This window comes from Protomyctophum parallelum (assembly GCF_964188405.1).
Source record: "Protomyctophum parallelum genome assembly, chromosome: 13".
In the NCBI taxonomy this organism is placed as follows: Eukaryota; Metazoa; Chordata; class Actinopteri; order Myctophiformes; family Myctophidae; genus Protomyctophum; species Protomyctophum parallelum.
The window spans coordinates 20782715-20801076 of NC_139708.1; the positions used below are offsets into that span (position 1 = coordinate 20782715).

The window sequence follows — 18362 nt, forward strand, 5'->3', positions numbered from 1 at the left end:
CAATATTGTAGGGTCTGGCTGTGGAAAAGACTGTGGAAAAAGAACTGTGGAAAAGAACTCTGCTGGTTATACTAGTAGCTCCATTTAGTACAAGATCAGACTTGAACTCATTGCTCACATTGCATCTAAAGTCGAGGGGTTATATACGAGAAGGTTATAGACTTTTCCACTCATTCTGTTCCACCTCTCTAGTCGTCTTCAACAGGCCCGGACCGGTAAAGACAATTTTGAGTCATACATCCAATCATCCCCAAATTGGAATCACATGTTCAGAATTCAGATTCCATTGTAGTGCACACCTCCCATCTGCCCATAGGGTGCACCACAATGTCAACTAGGGATGCACTGAATGGGAAATTCTTGGCCGAAACCGAATATAGGAAACAGTTGGCCGAAAACCGAATACGATCAATATTATATATCATACATTTTGCTGTCATGGCCATACCTTTGTTGTAGAGCTACATGATAATGGCAAAAGAGATGATTACATTTTGATCACATCATCACAACAAAGCAGTAGGTTACGAAAGGCAACCCTGGTTCTTTTGACTATTTAGTTTCCGCTCTAAAAGCAGCCAAACCGAATACCGCCGATCCCTAATGTGAACTGTTATATAACTGTTCGTTATAGAAACACTATTTCCCCTGCAGCTTCCTCATGTCCTGCCCGCCTGCAATCCACGACTGACACAGCCCTGGGTAGGCCACCCAGCCTGACGAAGACCTGCATTTTCTATTTGGCAATATTCGCCATCCTCACAGTACCGTAGAGGTGGAGAATGATCATGACACATCATCACCCATGATGATAATTAGAGGCTAGTGCTTGTGACTCTGATGTGTGCGCTACGGTAATTCACAGCACACACTTGGCATGACTGTGCTTCTGATCCTGAAATACCAGCTGTGAGAAAACCACCGACAACCCAACAACACATGGCACGGTGACGTCTATACACATGGCTCTGACACACACACTTATCTCCCACACAACCCAGTTAAGTCATCAAATGGAATAAGTTCTCAGTTAAGTAAATGATGATCACACACAATCGCACGCACAATCACGCACACACGAGCAGACGACACTGCTCCTATGTCGTAGTGTTGGGCTAATTCCCAGTGTCCCTCATAAACAGTCATTATGGTGCTGACAAGGGACATATACTGTACAATTATATCCTCGACTGGCAATACACAAGGGTCTGAATGGTAGAATAATGTATGCCTTCTGATAAGGACAGACACTAATGCAATTCTTAGCACGTCAATTCATGTAAATCAACATTCAGCGCTGTGTCGCCAAATCAGTGATGTAACGGCAACGTCAACTTCACTTGGAAGTCAATCTGAACATTCTCTCAATTCAGATCAACCATCACATCAGTCAGGCAAATTTTGTCCAAGGGAAACAATCTTCTATGTTTTATGAGAGGAATTTCAATTTTCCAAACTACCAAGATAGTAGCAGATTTTAATTAATTGGACAACAAAAGGTGATAAATGGAAGAAATAATAATATCAGCAGACGTAGGAGTAATATAAATCACAGAATCTGCCTCCATTACTATAATTATACAATTTCTTTCAGTTGAAGAGCAGTTATTCTCGCCGAGCACCATACGTTCTTGTGAAGAAGCATGTAATTATCTACGGTATAAATCAGCCTGAGGGGGGCTGATACAGTAGATAGTGTCAGTACATATAATACAGCACAGCAGAGGAAGATCTGTGAGACGTGGGTGAAATGAGGCATGATGCACAACAAAAGCTATGGCCGACGTGGACTTGCAAAGCCTCTCTTTAGAACGAACAATGATGCATGTATGGAAAGTGCGATTGGTGACTTTCGTCACCTCTCATGGGCATCGTTCTACGTCTTTTAAGTTCTGCAGGAGGATGAAGGAAGTAAAGGAACACCACCAGCTACGCCACACACACACACACACACACACACACACACACACACACACACACACACACACTTAACTAAAAGCATTGAGGAGTACATTGTTAAGAGAGGAGGGACATTCAACATTTGGCTCATGATGATCCTCCATACTGATGGATGACCATGGTAAAGGGAGAGGTCAAGCTCATTTAACAGAGAGGGATTTCCCCGTGCAGTCTTATTCAAGGACATCATCATCCAGTCTCAAAATGGGCTGCTACAATGCATCAGTGAACAAACCCGCCAAACTAAACTAAAGAATAAATATACAGGGCATACAAAAAGGACAAATACATTGCACAGATAAATAACTTGCATGCAGTACCTACCTTGATTCATGACTCCATATTTTTGTGCCACTTTGGTGACAAACATGTCAGGAGCAACACAGAAGTCACTCGCTCCCTGGGGAAATAAACACAACATACAGCACATTTTCAAAGCAGTGGTTTACAAACTGGGGCCCAGGCAACCCCAGGGGTTTCTTGGTTTGACCACTTCTACCTCACCCAATTTTATACATTGGCTCAAATGGCATGACATATTTTAGATGGGGCACGGGGGCTAATATTATTGTTATTACTCTGAAAACTGTTTCAGAGTACTTAGAAACAGCATGGTCATGCCGATTCCCACAATAGTTTATGCTATGAGCAAGCACACTATAGTTGGGAAAACAATACCAATGCCTAACATTAAAATGTCTCCAACACACAACATAGCAGACAATAAATAACAATATGTGATCATGATGTTATTGTCTCCACCAGCCAAAGGCATGGGGAGAGTATATTTTGCACTCCGTCCGTCCGTAAGTCTGTGAACAGCTAATCTCTGGCACTGTTGGCTTGATCGTAGCCAGATTCTGCACACACACTCCCTGGATGCCAGAGCTGAACCTCTGCCCCAAATGTTTCATATGGGCCTGTTATATGCCACTTGTAAACCACCATCGCCCCAGCATTCAAATTCATATTCAGCAAAACATACTAGACTTACAAGCTCATGGCGAGGCATTGTGAGCTTGTAGATCTATTTTTGGGTGAAGAGTGTGGATGGGGGAGGAAAAAACGGCCAGCAGAGTACAGAGCCAACCGAGTATGATGACAGTTTCACAATAAATTAAAACCTCTGTGAAATGGTCATTGGGAGCGATTATGATAACAACGATTATGGACCCATCCCTACAAGCAGCTGGATATTCATATTCCAGCATAGATTGGAGCAATGGGCTTGTGTTCCCATGGAGAGAGAAACTTACCGCAGACATGGCCAACTCCAGGCCCAGGGAAGCCCAGCCAATAACGAGAGCCAACACGCCAAATAAGCATACTCTGGGGAGAGAGAGGGGGAGAGAGAGAGAGGGTGGCCTTTTAACCTCCCTTGTTATGGTAATTACTTCACTCAACTAAATTGTGTGTGTGTGTGTGTCGGGGTAATATACTGTAAATACATCATCATTTAGACGTTAAACACAACTTATCTATTGTAAGGGAGGGATTCAAAGGTCTTTCTATTTTTTTATTTCACCCTTAAGACCTGGACCACACGCATCTGTGTCGGGTTAGCTTTTAACCACTAATTCTTTTAAACTTTAGCTATTGAAAAATAGCAGATCTACAAGCTTGTAGCTCAGCTAATTCTGAAAAACCCCGTGAAAATCTCAGGTCTTAAGTAACAGTATTTTACTCTGTTGAACAGACAAATTAAAAAAATGTAGGTCACCAAAGTGTGTAAGGGTTTTACAATGGATCAGGTTGCAGTGGAACTAATAAAGGGTCCTTTTGGGCCAGTGTTCTCAGCTCTATGGAAAGAACTACAGGCTGCTCACTCAAAGAGAGGTGCACCAAGACAGAATACATTATTGAATGAAATGGATCTCTGTCGTGACTTCCATACCCATACATATCCATCAAATCTTTAAATTCATTAATTTTTTTAAGAGACACAAAGCACTTCTGCTGTGGCATGACTCAGATTGCTCATATTTATTAAGCCAGATATGCATTAAAATGTCAAAGCTTTCAATAATTTCTGTCAGATTTCAATAATTTCTGACAGGGCCCTTGCCCCCTACTCCATATTTGGGCATGCTTGACACAGAACTCCATATATAGGAATAAAGGGACACAGCCATGTGACAGTTACAGAAACAGAAATCTTATGGGCATAAAAAGGACAGATGGGGGGGAACGGGTACTCTGACACGGGTACAACGGGTATTGCATGGTGGGGTATGGATCTCCAACTTCCATCGTTACCTACTCGGTACTCTTACAGGCGGGCACCGGTCTAGTGTTTTGAATTGTGAATAAATGGAACGTTCAGAATTATGAACTTCAAAAAGGGAACTTCATTCTTCGACATTCACCCCACATCCTCATTCCGGACATTCTGGACAAGAGCTAAAGGCTATTTCTCAACTGCATACAGTATATGCATACGACTGTGTGGTGAAACTCACCCTAAAAGACCATGGGATGAAATTAAACTCACCCTATGAGTGTTCCCTTCGAGTTACGAATGAGGCCAAACAGCACAAGAAGGCAGATGAGGACATCAAACAGCAGCTGTCCCAGGTAGCCCAGCCACCTGCGTAGACGAGCATAATTAAACAATTATACACCTAGCAACACACACACACACACACACACACACACACAGGCATGAATAAAACAACACGCAGTCGCATTAGATTGAGCAATCTCATCTATGCAAACGCATTTCTCAATTCTAGATTACTTTATCAATATTGAATTCTAGTTTACTACTTTAAGAGTCATGCACACGTAATTTCACGATTCATTTGGAATGGCAGAAAACCAAGAATTAAATACACAACATTACAGCTAAGTAAGGAAAAGGGTGGCATGTCACTACCGAATCTTAGAGACTATTTCTATGCAGCCCAATTTAGATTTGTTGCTTTATGGTGTGGCAACGACTCAGACGCCAAATGGAAAAGCATAGAACTAAGTGAACAGGATATCCCAATACAAGCCATGTTAGGTGATAAACAATTAACCAAAGCCAGTTAAGATAAACTAGATCCAATCACATCTTTCACACTACAGACATGGCACACCCTCGTCAAACAACTAAAAATAGAAAAGCAATCAAAAATACTGAGATGGGTTGCCTTTGATACGGCATTTAAGCCAGCAATACTAGATCAGAGGTTTAAGTTTTGGTTCTCCAATCATGACAGAAACTGAGAGATACATATTATCTAGAAAAGGAAGATTTCTTTAGATATCTCCAACTACGTCACTATTTCAATCAAGAAATTCAGAACCGTGAACCACAAATGAATCAAAGTAAACTTATTAATTTGATTGCTCAGGCTCATACGAAAGGAACAAAGAGAATAGTATCAAAATTATACAAAAGTATTTCAGACTCCAGAAAACATACAACCGATTACATCAAAGAGAAATGGGAGAAAGAACTGAATGTCCAAATCACAACAATGGTTAAATATTTGCAGAACACAACACACAACTTCAAGTTCCAACACCTGGCGTGAATTCTGCTGGAAAAACACCTCCCGCTTTTTTATCACTCCAAAACTTAAATCAGAATTGGAATATCCCAGTTGTGCTGGAGAAACTGTGGAGAGGTAGATGTAAATCACTATCATGTTTTCTGGGGTTGCTCTGAAATTCTCACCTTTTGGAAAAATGTCACAGAGAAATTACAGGAGATTCTGGGCTTTCAAATATTAGATTCTTGTTTGATGCTATATTTGGGAGATTTACCAGATGAAATTATGGGAAGTGACAGATATCTGATGAAAATCTTTCTGGCTGCAGGGAAGAAAGCCATTACTCGGAAATGGTTACAGGTAGATCCTCCTTCCATAGATGAATGGTTCCAGATAGTCTCAGAAATATTCGACATGGAGAGAATGACTGCTAATTTGAGATTGAAGAGAGAGTCTTTTGAAAACAAATGGGAAAAATGGTTTGATTATACAACTGAACAACAGGTGAGCTAGGAACCAGAATGTTTGGCTTTTATTTTATTTTTGTTGCTTTGTTTTTTGTTATTTTTCTCTGAATGTAAACAAAAGATATGATCCTTGAATCCTTGACACAAATATTCATGTCTATGATACATAGATGCTTATATTTCTAGATCTACTGTTTTTAGTTGAGTTGGCAACACATAATGTAATGTAATGTTCAATTCTTTGTCTTTTTGCTTTCTGTATGTCCTTGTATGTCTATTTCTGTTCATGAAAAATTAATAAAATTTAAGTTGAAAAAAGAGTCATGCACACGCAAATTCCAGTTCAACATCCATATTACACAATTGAGCAATACGTAAGAAATACATTGACATTGATATTTTAGTATGAATCAGCAGACAAATGTCCCAGGTATTTGAGCCTATGCCAGTCTTGAGATCAAAAGGTGGAGGCTGGGGTGGAGCTTTGACAGCAGCCCTGCGGCAGCTGGCTGTGATCCAAGAAGCAGCTATAGTGAAGCAGAAGCCGTATATGAAGGAACACTCTGCTACGAACGTGAGCTCTGATTGGAGTATCAATGAGTGACATAATGATCAGATGTGAATGAGAATATGACGGCCGGTTACAGCTATCGGTATCCGACTCACGTGTCCCGGTATAAACTAACGCTATGCTTCATGTTTGTATTGTAGGTGCAAATGTAACAACATATTTGCACACCAAAGCCCAAAAGAGCATTTTAACACCATGTGTTCTCCCTAAATGCCACTGGTTTGAGAATGAGATTCCTGAGGACTGAACACGGCGGGGAAGGCTGCTTAAAGAAGAAGATGCTGAACAAGTCGAAATCCTTTCTTGTTTTACAGTATAGCAACACTTGTCTGCTTCCTACTTTCCCATTCAGAGATAATTAGACGCTGGCTAACAATAGCCCCTTTTTTCCACCGCCTGTTCCAAGGCAGGAACGGTGCTGTGTTAGTCCACCTCGCTGTTCTGCATAATAAGGTACTACAGGCAGTGGAGGTACTAGTCACAGTGCAGAATAAGCCTGCTGTGGAGGCAATAGTCACAAAGCAGAATGAATTTGTGCAAAAACAGCTGGCGGGGTAGGACAGAAGGATTCTGCCTGGAACCGCTCAATGTAAAAGATCTAATTTCACAAACACTATTTTCGCAAACCTGACCCACTGTCATTAAAGACTTTTTCTAATATTTTATTTTGTGAGAGTTGCAGTTGCATTTTATTGATAACCGAGTGGGTTATACAACTTTGGAATGTGCTTGTTATGCTGTGGTCACATGGATTCAGACAGATGGACCACACCTTCTGGACAGCATGGGAAAAAAACATTGAATGGCAGGACAGCAAAACAAAGAACATAATGATCGGTGGTGATGTTGTAGGGCAAGCTATAGTTTATAAAGTTGTAGTGAAGTTGAAGTCGTCTGTCTTACTCTCCAAAGTCTGCATGGATTAACCCATTTAGGCCTGACGTCGAAAAAATAATCCTGATAGTTATCTGAAAAACCTTATGTTTCTGTATCAGTGGTGCTCAATATTTCATGTCAAGGTCCCCAAAAATTATATGTAATATGCCTCCACCCCCCATCTGAAAATATGTGGTTCCAGGGACCTCCCAGAAGCAAAGATTTGAGTTAAAATAACTCAAATCTTTGAGTTATTATTGTGTATAGTGTATTATTATTACAGTGACTATGTCACTATAATAATAAGATTTGAGGCACATTTCCCACCTCTCACGACTGAAAAATGGTGTCCCGATGTGCGATTTGGGAAAACAGTGTGAAAGCAGCCCCCTCACACTGTTACATACAGTTCTGTCAACCAGGTGAAGAAATCACAGATTTAGTCTTTAACATTTTGCTTTTATGAAATATCCCAGACCAATGTTATTTTATGGAAGATGCTGCATTGATAGATTTCCAATGCTCTAATATTAAAATTATAAAAGAAAGTAGACGATTTACAAGCTCTCAGTGCACCTGCGAGCTTGTAGATGGGCTACTTGCGCTGCACAATGTGCTTCCATTGAAGACATGCTGGCTTCTTTCTATATGGACTCCAAATGACTGAAAGCGGTCGTGGCGACTGAGAACTTAACCATGAATCACAGCTGCATGCTCTACTGATGTCACAGACTGACGTCCCAGCACGGAAGTAATAGCAGATTACTTATGTCATGGATGACTGACGTCATAGACTGCCATCAATTGACCTTTTGCCAATGTCAACCATTCAATAACCTGTGCAATATGTTCCTGTACTATCTTTTTACTGATTTTAGGGTAAGGGTTATTCTAGCAATGCTATAAAATGCAGACTTTTCTTAATATTCCATTACGAACTTAAATTTAATGTCGCATCACCAAGAAGATTACACACACACACACACACACACACACACACACACACGTGTAACACATGACGTTTGAGAGGGCTAGGACATGTGCTGAGAACAACAGAGCAGGACCGGATCACAGGAGTAGTCAGCCATTAAAAATGGACGCCACCAGGCAAAAGAAGAGACCCCAAAACACCAGGCTCAGAACTGTGACACAAGAGCTGGAACAAATGAACTTGTCATGGGGAGAGTGAGCTGCAACATGCTGCCAGGGACCGAATGCAATGGAGAAGGCTCACTGAAGCCTTATTTGCCATAGGGGACGAAGAGGAGTAAGTAAGTAACTCTGTATGAGTGATTCTCTTGATTCTTGGCCAGTAATATAACACGTGCCGAACTAACAGCAGAAGAGATGGGCGAGTGGAAATGTATTTTGGTATTTTGAGTGATTCTCTTGGTTCTTGGCCAGTAATATAACACCTGCCGAACTAACAGCAGAAGAGATGGGCGAGTGGACATTTATTTGGGTATTTTGTTTGGATCATCATTTTACTTTACTTTACTTGAGTATTTCCAATTTTCCGTACCTTTTCTTCTACTCCAGTACATTTCAGAGGTAAATATTGTACATTTACTCCACTACAATTATTTGAAAACTTTAGTTACTAGTTACTTTGAAGATTTTGAGTAATATGCATTACAATATACATTTGGAAAAAAGCCTACAAGCTCACAATTAAACTAACTAACAACAACAACGAACAGATGGGCGAGTGGAACTTTCTGTTGGTATTTGTTTTGGATCATAAACTCCAAGTGTCTAGGAGGTTTACCGCGTGCTGTACTTCCGCTTATGACGAGTGTCTCTCACCTATACCAGTCGTAGAGCTCGATCTGCACTGCCAGCTCCTCCAGGGAGATGCGGCTGTTCTCCCAGAAGGGGATCTTCCCCATCTGTCTCACCAGCTCGTCCAGCTGGCCCTGTAGCTTCTGGATGATGGACACGTAATCAGTGTGCTTCTCGTACTGGCTCTCCAGCTGCTGCAGGTTGCCGTCCACCGTCTGGTTCAGGGAGGACGTGCTGTCGTAGACCTGCAGAGATCACTCCAAATGTTTAATACACATTCACCATGCAGTTCAATTCAATGGAGCTTTATTGGGCATGAGAAAACATACGCTTACATTGCCTAAGCAAGTGTCAAAATATAAACACACTTTTACCAACTCGCTCCAGGCATACAGCCGGCGGAACTGCTCAGCCTGGCACTACTAAAGTAACCCAAGTAAATTATGCTTAAACGGTTAAACCTAACCTTATTCCTAACCTTAACCTCAGTAAAACAGTGCCAAAACCTAACCCTATTCCTAAACTTAACCCCGGTAAAAAACAAAGCCTAACCCATAAAGGGAACTTATTTCTAACCTTATTCTCGGAAAAACTAAATAAAGAATACAAGAACCGCCGCACCGAGCGGTAGGCATGAGGTCGGCAGAAAGAAACGAGGGCGAGATAGATTATTATCAACGAAATGGGGGGAAGTATAGGAGGGGGGTCCAGCATGGAGTAAATAGAGCTATGTCACATTGCATCGTTATATACATGATCCTCAAAACTATTTAAATAGTAAACAAAAGAAAAAAGCGATACAGATAGTAGTCCTTAGGGTCTAGGGTGGTTGCATTCCATTGGCTAACCACCTTTTATCGCAGCAGTTCACAAATCTTGCTGCTATGTTCACAGACTTCACACATTGTTGCATTTCTCCCAATAGGTATGGGAGTTTTTATTGTCGTTGGTCATGTGTTCATACTCACTTTGAGTGGGTGTGTGACTGTGTAATCTGTGGGAAGTATGCGTCTCTGATATCTTGGCATAGTAGGCAGGTGGTTAGAAAGTGTAGCTCTGTTTCCACCACATGCCACTGACTGACTGAGTGCATGCTTGGCTAAGAAAACCTAAACTAAATAAAAACCGGGAACCAATAAAGGCTGAGGGGCAAATATTTCGGTCACACTTTATTTCCTGGGGACTCTCTCTTACCAGTTTCTGCACCCCGGTGACTGTGCGATTGGCATGGCGCAGGGAGTACGTCAGCCGGTTCACTCCATCACAGGTCTCACCGTTGCCATAGAAACCGACGGCGATGCCAGCGCTGGGGGGGGGCACACATAAAAGGAAGGGGAGGAGAAAGAAGGGTGGTGGTGAGGAGGAGGAGGAGGAGGAGGGGCATACCAAAAAGAAAGAGAGGAGACGAGAGAGACGGATACAGTGAGAGCGAGCACGAGAGAGGGAGTGAGGCGTGTGAACTCGGTATTAACCCTGTTCAGACCACAGTGAACAGGCTAGCATTGAACGCCGGCGGAAACCCCTCCATAGAGCGCCTTAGCAACCGAGGGGAATTGGCCAGCTATGCCCGCGACCCCAAACGATGGCGGACAAAGAAAGCACTGAGACGGGACATCAGCCCTCGACCATTTATAGAGGCCTCAGATTAGAGCGGACACAGTCTGATCATCACAGACCTGTACCATATAACCAGTTGGGCTACTAGCTAAGGGGCATGGCACTAATAATAAAAAAGTTATTTAATTTCATTATTCAACAAGAACTACTATTTGGAATGAATACTAGAAATAGTAAATTAGCTATTATATTATATTACACACAGTATAGCAGTCTTCGAGAGAGAGAGAGAGAGAGAGAGAGACAGACAGACAGACAGACAGACAGACAGACAGACAGAGAGAGACACACAGACAGACGCCAAGAGACAGAACGGGAGTCACAGAGAAACCATCTCTGATTCTTTGGTTAACAGTTTTTATGATTTGAATTGACATTAATTACCTATATAATTTGTAAGTGCCTGTTTCAAGTTGACAATGAATCGCCCTGGTACTCCAGCATCTTTCAGGCAGTTTGTTTTGATAAGAGAAGGCATAATAAGTAAAAAACTACTTGCTTAGTTAGTTGCTTCCTGTGCGTTTGTAGAGCATGCTTGGTTAACTAATGCCTCCGACGACTCCATCTCATTCTGCCAGCCCCTCTATTCGAGCGGTACAATCGGATAGAGTGTCAGACGACTTGACAAGATAAGTGTCGTTCCGTTAACACATTAAGACCTAGGTGGAATGCATGTTTCGCCTTAGCTTTTAACCACTTAAACATCATTTTAAACTAGCTGTTGAAAACATTGCAGATCTACAAGCTCATAGCGAGGCACCGAGTGCCACCCTATGAGCTTGTAGATCTGCTATTTTAGAAATTCGTTCACAGCAAACGTTTTTTACTCAAATCATTGCTTCTGGGGGGGGGGGGGGGGGGGGTCCCCTGGAACAACAGATTTTCATAATAAGTAAAGTGTATGCAGGTGTGTACTATGTAAACTCTTAATTTCCATTTTCTTTTTGTGTGAAAATAATCTGGGCACCCCCCAAAATAATTTGGCGACGATCCCCAGGTTGAGAACCCCTGATTTAGAAGACATTGTGTAGAATCTGGTCCGAGGTCTCAACGGGTCAATAAGTGTCGTGGTCCGGATAAGGTAAGAGATGGAGGAGTCCTCCTAACCGTAACCCTCTTCACACAGCAGCATTCAGCCAGTGAATCAATGGGTCTGCCCGTTTCCTCGAGTACCGCTAATCTCTTCCTCTCACACACACTGAGGGGTGAAAAAGGTGAAATAATGGGGCTGCGTCCAAGTGCAGGAAATAACAAAGCCCAAAGTCTTCCCACTGGGGACCAAACTGGTGGAAACCCGATCATCATCACAGCGAAAGAAGATTTGAGGCCAAAGCAAAACGCACAACATACATCACCGTATGCCATCAGCAGTTGGCAAGGTAGCCTACATTTTCGAGATCATTTCTCTTATCCCTTGAGTTTAACCGACAATATCCTTAGCAGTGGAGCACCTTCATTTACCATTCACTTTGCACACTTTACAAGGATGACATCTTGTCGATTTAGGCTAAGTAGCCCTTTGATGTCTCCTACGCACACCGATTTCACTTGGGTTCATTTTTCTTTCAAAACCACATTTGCATATGTGCAAGCAAGCATGAACGCGCACACTCACAGTCTCACACACACGCAAACGTGCACACAATCACACACACGCGCGCAAACACACACACACACACACACACACACACACACACACACACACACACAGACAAAGTCTGTGTTTACTGTTTAGTGTGCTATTCAGAATCTGAACTGACGTCTTCTGATTGGCTATTAGCGAAACAAGAAGAAAACAGGAAAGAACTAGACCTCAATGTAAAATGGAAATGTTAAACAAGTAATAACAGAGGTGCATCTTATACCCGTGGCCTCCATAGTCTAGAGAGGTTATCTTTATAAAAAATGCAAGCAAGCAAGTTAAAATTAAACCCATGAGCTATAGCTGCCTCCTCCTCTTGCTTCAGACAAGTGCCCTTCAGCCATTCGCACAGAATAACAAATAAAGAACCATTACAGCTGCATGGCTGAACAAAAGCTAGTCACTCACTGGCAAAGTCAGAAACAGGTGTTGGTTGGTGGGAAAACATTCTGGAGATTTGGAGGAGGGAGACAGCTTCCTTATTTTTGGTATACTTTAAATTGGGTCGGGCCAATAAAGGATCCTCAATATTGAAAGTACAAACAATATAGATAATATTGGTTTGTAACTGCTCTGGGATAATGCATTTATAAACAACATATTTGTTTATAATAGAAAACGCATTAGAATACAATAGAATAGAGATAGGAAACTGAGGGCAGAAAGGGGGAAGGACATGCTAAATAGTTCTCCAGGCAGAATCAAACTGTGTGGATGATGTGATTATGTCATTGTCCTTTCAGCTACTTGTGCACGACTACAATATTCAAATAAACATGTATTATAATAACATTATAGACATTAGGGTGGTAATTTTCTATTATGCGTTTTTGAGACAACACATGTGTTTACAATACATCCTGTGGGGCAGAGATAACCATTTTACCATAGACTAGTCATTGAAAATTGACCCAATGATGAAATACAAACATATTACACTTAAATTATCGGCACATGCCTAAATGCACTTGAAGGTGTAAACCTTGCACAATTCATTTCATTTTGAATTTTTTTTAGGCAACATACTGATAATTTCCCACCATGTTTTGCCTGCAGTTATTTTGTTCACAGACAAAGGTAAACAGAAAAGGAGTGTCGATTACAATACACTGCTACACATCACTGCAGGCAAAGTAACTAAAAGGAGATATCCTTTACTCCCCAAAACAACTTCAAACTGAAGTGAAATAGCTTGAAGCCGAGTGTATTAGTTTGGAGAGTTTAGGAGGGTTGAAGGTCCAAAAAACATCACAACATTCTGTGCTTACCTGCAGACGAGTGTTGCGATGATGACACACCAGGCTGTGCAGCAGCAGTCAGCGTTGGAGCGCTGCTCCTCACCCTTGTTCTTGCGACAGCACAGCCAGAAGGAGTAGAAGAGCAGGAACAGAAGGTCCAGGGCCAGACAGGCCAGAGCCAACCCTCCCAGCAAGAGAATAGACTGAAACGAGAACAATGAAGCCTCATGCATGAGTTGCATACGGTTCATAAAATCTGAATTGGTATAAATGTAGTGCGGATGATGTGGCTTCATTCATGAGATTCTTTTTCATGAGAACAGAGCTTTTCCTGAAAGTATAAACCATCACACTTCATCGCTTTAAGTCATAAAACAGAAACACATTTGACCATGAAATGATGAGGGAAGTAAAGTCAAGGGTCTGAAAGTTACATCATACAATAAAGTCTATGCATGACATATACAACATATTGTTTTAGTTACTCATACGACCATTGTTCTTATGAAGCATATTGCTCTTATGAAGTATTTATGAACGATTTGAGCGATTGTTTTGTGAAAATGTGTGCATTTTATGCGGTTGATTCGTGCAGCTTCTTACACACAAACTACACACATAACTCAAGATTGGACAGGGAGGACACCGTTATTACAAACATTTGAAATTAAATATACCTGTCTTTTCTTGTTATAGTAAAGGCTTTGTAAAAATGCTTCAATCATGTTACTGGGCAAGAACAACTAATTTGCGTACAGTATATTAATTAGGCCTTTCCTTTGTGCATACAAAGTATGGAGCTAATTTTAGATGCTGGACTTCTCCATGTTGACGTCTCAAAGAAAGGAAAGCAAAAGGCCTTTGTCTTCTGAAGACATTTGGGGAGAAAAAAACCGTAATGAAAATTAATAGAGTAATTTGAATTGTAAAAAAGTAATGCAATTTGCAGGTTCCATGGCGTCATGTGATTATCATAATTCTCCAGAAGAGTTTCGAAGTTTGTAGCAGAGTAATGACAGCAATGGGTAGACCACACTTCATACAATATTTAGGTCAGGGTGTTATGATCTACTATAGAATAACTATAACAGATTACTGCACTTCCACAGACATTTCCGAATTCAAATGTTGCTAGTTACTATGTCACAAAAACACTCAGAGGGGGGTTACAAATCTTTCCCCCAAAACCTTTGCCCAACATATGCTGCTGAGTGCTGACTGTCAAACAAAGCATGTACTACTTGCCCTTCGTTTTGCAGTCATGACTCACCATTTCCCCGTTTCCAAGAAACAAACAAGGAAGGAAGAAATGTGTGAAACAGATCACTTTTAGTTACTAACCATGACCCTGTCCACTTGATTGATTGGGGAGTATTGCACATGCTTAGTGTCTCACTGTTAATATCAGGTTCAGAATCAGATGCTTTGCAAAAAGGCCAGTCTCTGTGTTAAAAGACCATTTGGGGGAAATCCCCTTTTTTGACTAGCCACAGCAGGTCTCATTGCTCATTCCAACATCAATGCTGGCTGAAACTACACAGTAAAATCCTGAATGTTAATTTAACAGAGTGTACAAATGTTTGAACACTGATGATTTACAGTGTAGGCTCCTATAATCTCTTCCAGTGACACATGGCTCCAGACTAACATTTTAGTTGGTTGCACTGGTGTGCAAACTTTTTGATATAGGTGCACCAACATGTACACAACCTATAGAAGGACCTGCTGAAGAAAAGTGAATGCAAGATGCACCCAATTATTTTTGGCACTGGAAAGATATTCCAGTGCATGTGTGCGCTGTGCGGCAGTGCACCCAAACTGGGTATCCATGCACTGGAGCCCAGTGAAGAAAAACACTGTGCTTCGTCATCACACATAAAAGACCATCAGACATCCCTCCCTCCGACTCATGACTTTGCAAGTTTGCAGTCATCTTACACCTGCCTTCATGTGTAATAAAGGCCCTGCAAGTACTAGGCTACTACCCCACGCAGCTGTTGAATTCTTGATTTATTGCATTCCTAGAAGTCAAGTTACCTCACTTTACCCCAGACAGAACACATGAGTTGGAAGAAATAGACAATGTGACCGACCTCTAGTGAACAGGGTCATCAGGGTGACAAGGGCTTTCCCGTACCATCATCGTACCAATAACTTCCTCCAGGTTAATAAAAAGTTAATTGTCATTGATTTGCAAGAGCAGTTCAAAATTCACACATTAGCCATAATATGTGGAATGAATGATTTGATTATATTTGCTTACAAGGTGAAAATGTACAACTTTTTTGAGTAAATTGGCTAACCCCACAGCAGGGAGGGGTGACTGATATATCCAACAATGCATGCCAGAAGCCAGCTGGTCAGGTTGAATTCGAGGCCAGACACATGCAGAATTGCAGATGATGACAAATGGAACAGTAATGGACCATTTGGTTACATTTGTACTTGCACTGTGTGAATAAAATTATCACTGAGGATTTTACAGTGTAAAACAGAGATCTCTGGTTGTCATCATGGAGCAGAAGCCAGAATTGTATAGAGATCTCCATTAGACCTACACTATTGATTGAAAAAAAAAAAAGAACAGGAAAGTACAGTTCAATCTTGCTTAATAGTGTAAATCGCCCTGGATTAAGAGTGTCTGCTAAATGCCTAAATTGTAATACAAGGTCTGCTAAGACGATGTATAACCCAAGAAAGCACTATATGGCCAATTGTTTCCATTGGGGTCCTTCACGTTCAATTCATCTGACATGGTAAACGTTTATTTTTATTATGAACTTGATAACTGTTACCTCTTGATAGGCCGGATCCTCTGGTCGAAAGTCACTGCTCGTCTGTTCGAACTTGATGTTGAAATGAGGCAGTCTGTGGAGCATGTTCACCCACCATGGTGGGGTGTAGATGGCCACCGCTGCCATGTCAGCTGTGGTGCCAAAGTGTCTCTCAGTAAACAACAAGCGAGGTGTGAGGAGAAGACAGCTGAATCCACCTCATAAAGTCTCTATCCAGCAGGATTTGGGGGGGGTTTAAAAATAAAATCCCCGAACTTATTTTATCTCATAATAATAACGGTTACATCCGTGCTCTGCAGCCAGCAGCACATCCCCAAACACCCCAGAGCCAGGCGTTGCTTCGGGTGCCAATCAATATCACTTCCTCATTCAAACGCAGCGTATAATAATGTTAGACCTCGTCCTGGTCCGTCGTACATGTTCAACAACAAACCATAGGTTGTCACACAGCTTTAATACACCTTGACAAAACGTCACCTTATTAGCTAAACCTGCTAATTTTAAGCTTTAAGCAATGCAGGAGGAGGAGGGAGGAAGCTAATTTGCTAAACAGCGGTCAACTTGCCTGGTCCCCAGAGACTATAGTCCTCCAGACCAGACACAAACTGGCCCTTTGTTTGTTTGGGGAAGAGAAACTACCGAGTGTCCATTTGATATAGTTGTCATGAAGCAGAAACAGGAGCAGTCTGTTGGGTTTCTTCTGGTCAGCTAGCATCCAGCAGCTACGTTACGTTAGCATGTTGCTGGCTGGTTTAGATGATCCAATCCAAGTCTCTTTTGTTCCACTTTGACATCTCTTCGTCCTCCGTTCGTTGTGTGTGTGACACCAAATAAATAAAATGCCCGCCTGCCTGTAGGCTTTATTTATGACGACGTTGGTTTGGTTTATTCCTGAATTCTTCGGTTCCTCCGCTCTACTGACAACAAGCTCTCAACAACACACGCTCCTGTGTCTCACAAACATCATAAACACCGTTTAGAATAGATGGAGGAGAGATTGGAAGCCTAAACTCATTTGTACTCCGTGGTGCGACGGTGTCGCTCGCCTAAAAGGATGGATCGCGCGCCATCTAGAGGCCACTCGAAGCTCCTGCATTGATCACTGTCAAAGTAGCTTTCTAGATTGATTGGAGTAGATACTTTTACACATATTTAAATGTGAGATTTTTTTTGTATACTATTTAAATAGTTTTGAGGAAAAATGCTGCTATTTGTCCCAAAATTACTTCAAACGATTGCTGCTATTCGTTTCAAAAAGCTTAAGCCCCAACTAACCTAGATATATATAAAACTTCCCCCATTTTCAACTGTTTTATTATATTTAACTTGCTTTGGCAATTTAACGTATTTGTTGTCATGCCAATAAAGCTCATTTGAATTGAATTTATTTGATTGACTGAATACTTTATTAACAGCTTGCAGAAAAAATCACAGGAAAGTTGCAGTTCAATACATTAAGGTCTGCTAAAACGAGGATTTTATTTAACCCAAGAAAGCACTTTATGGCTTGTTTCCATTGGGGTCCTTCATATTCAATTCATCTGAACATTTAAGGACACAACAACAGTACTATGCAAAAACATAATTAAAACGTTTAGAAATGGAAAAGAAATGTAGTACAGAGTAGACGGTACAGTAAAGGGTGGACCCATGGCGGAGTGGAAAGGAAGCAGAAACGTGCACTTGCAGTTCTGAAAACAGCTGTCTTGTTTTATTGAAAATAGATGTAGGCCCACAATTAAGCTCACCGCGATACGCTGAGCTTCAGATCTGCACGAGCGACACTGTCATACGAACGAAATATAATTCTGATTCAGGTTTGGTTTACTATTTACTTTAAATAAATAATAATACAAAAATTAAATTCACAATGAATACAAAGCATTACAGTTGTAACAGATGTTGGTATTTGGCAACAACCGTAACATACAACAGT

At 41.4% G+C, this 18362-nt stretch overlaps 1 protein-coding gene across 1 annotated transcript in view; it reads right to left on the minus strand.

Moving 5' to 3' along the window:
- The window catches only part of ttyh3a (tweety family member 3a), a 34546-nt gene extending 17170 nt beyond the window's left edge, over window positions 1–17376 (minus strand). The window contains exons 1-7 of the mRNA XM_083780834.1: window positions 16427–17376; window positions 13662–13834; window positions 10329–10440; window positions 9159–9379; window positions 4451–4546; window positions 3216–3288; window positions 2284–2359 (exon numbers count right to left, since the gene is read on the minus strand). Of these exons, the coding sequence (XP_083636960.1) occupies window positions 2284–2359; window positions 3216–3288; window positions 4451–4546; window positions 9159–9379; window positions 10329–10440; window positions 13662–13834; window positions 16427–16552 (877 nt within the window). The 5' untranslated portion in view covers window positions 16553–17376. The remainder of the gene's footprint in view (window positions 1–2283; window positions 2360–3215; window positions 3289–4450; window positions 4547–9158; window positions 9380–10328; window positions 10441–13661; window positions 13835–16426) is intronic.
- Window positions 17377–18362: the final 986 nt, after the last annotated feature.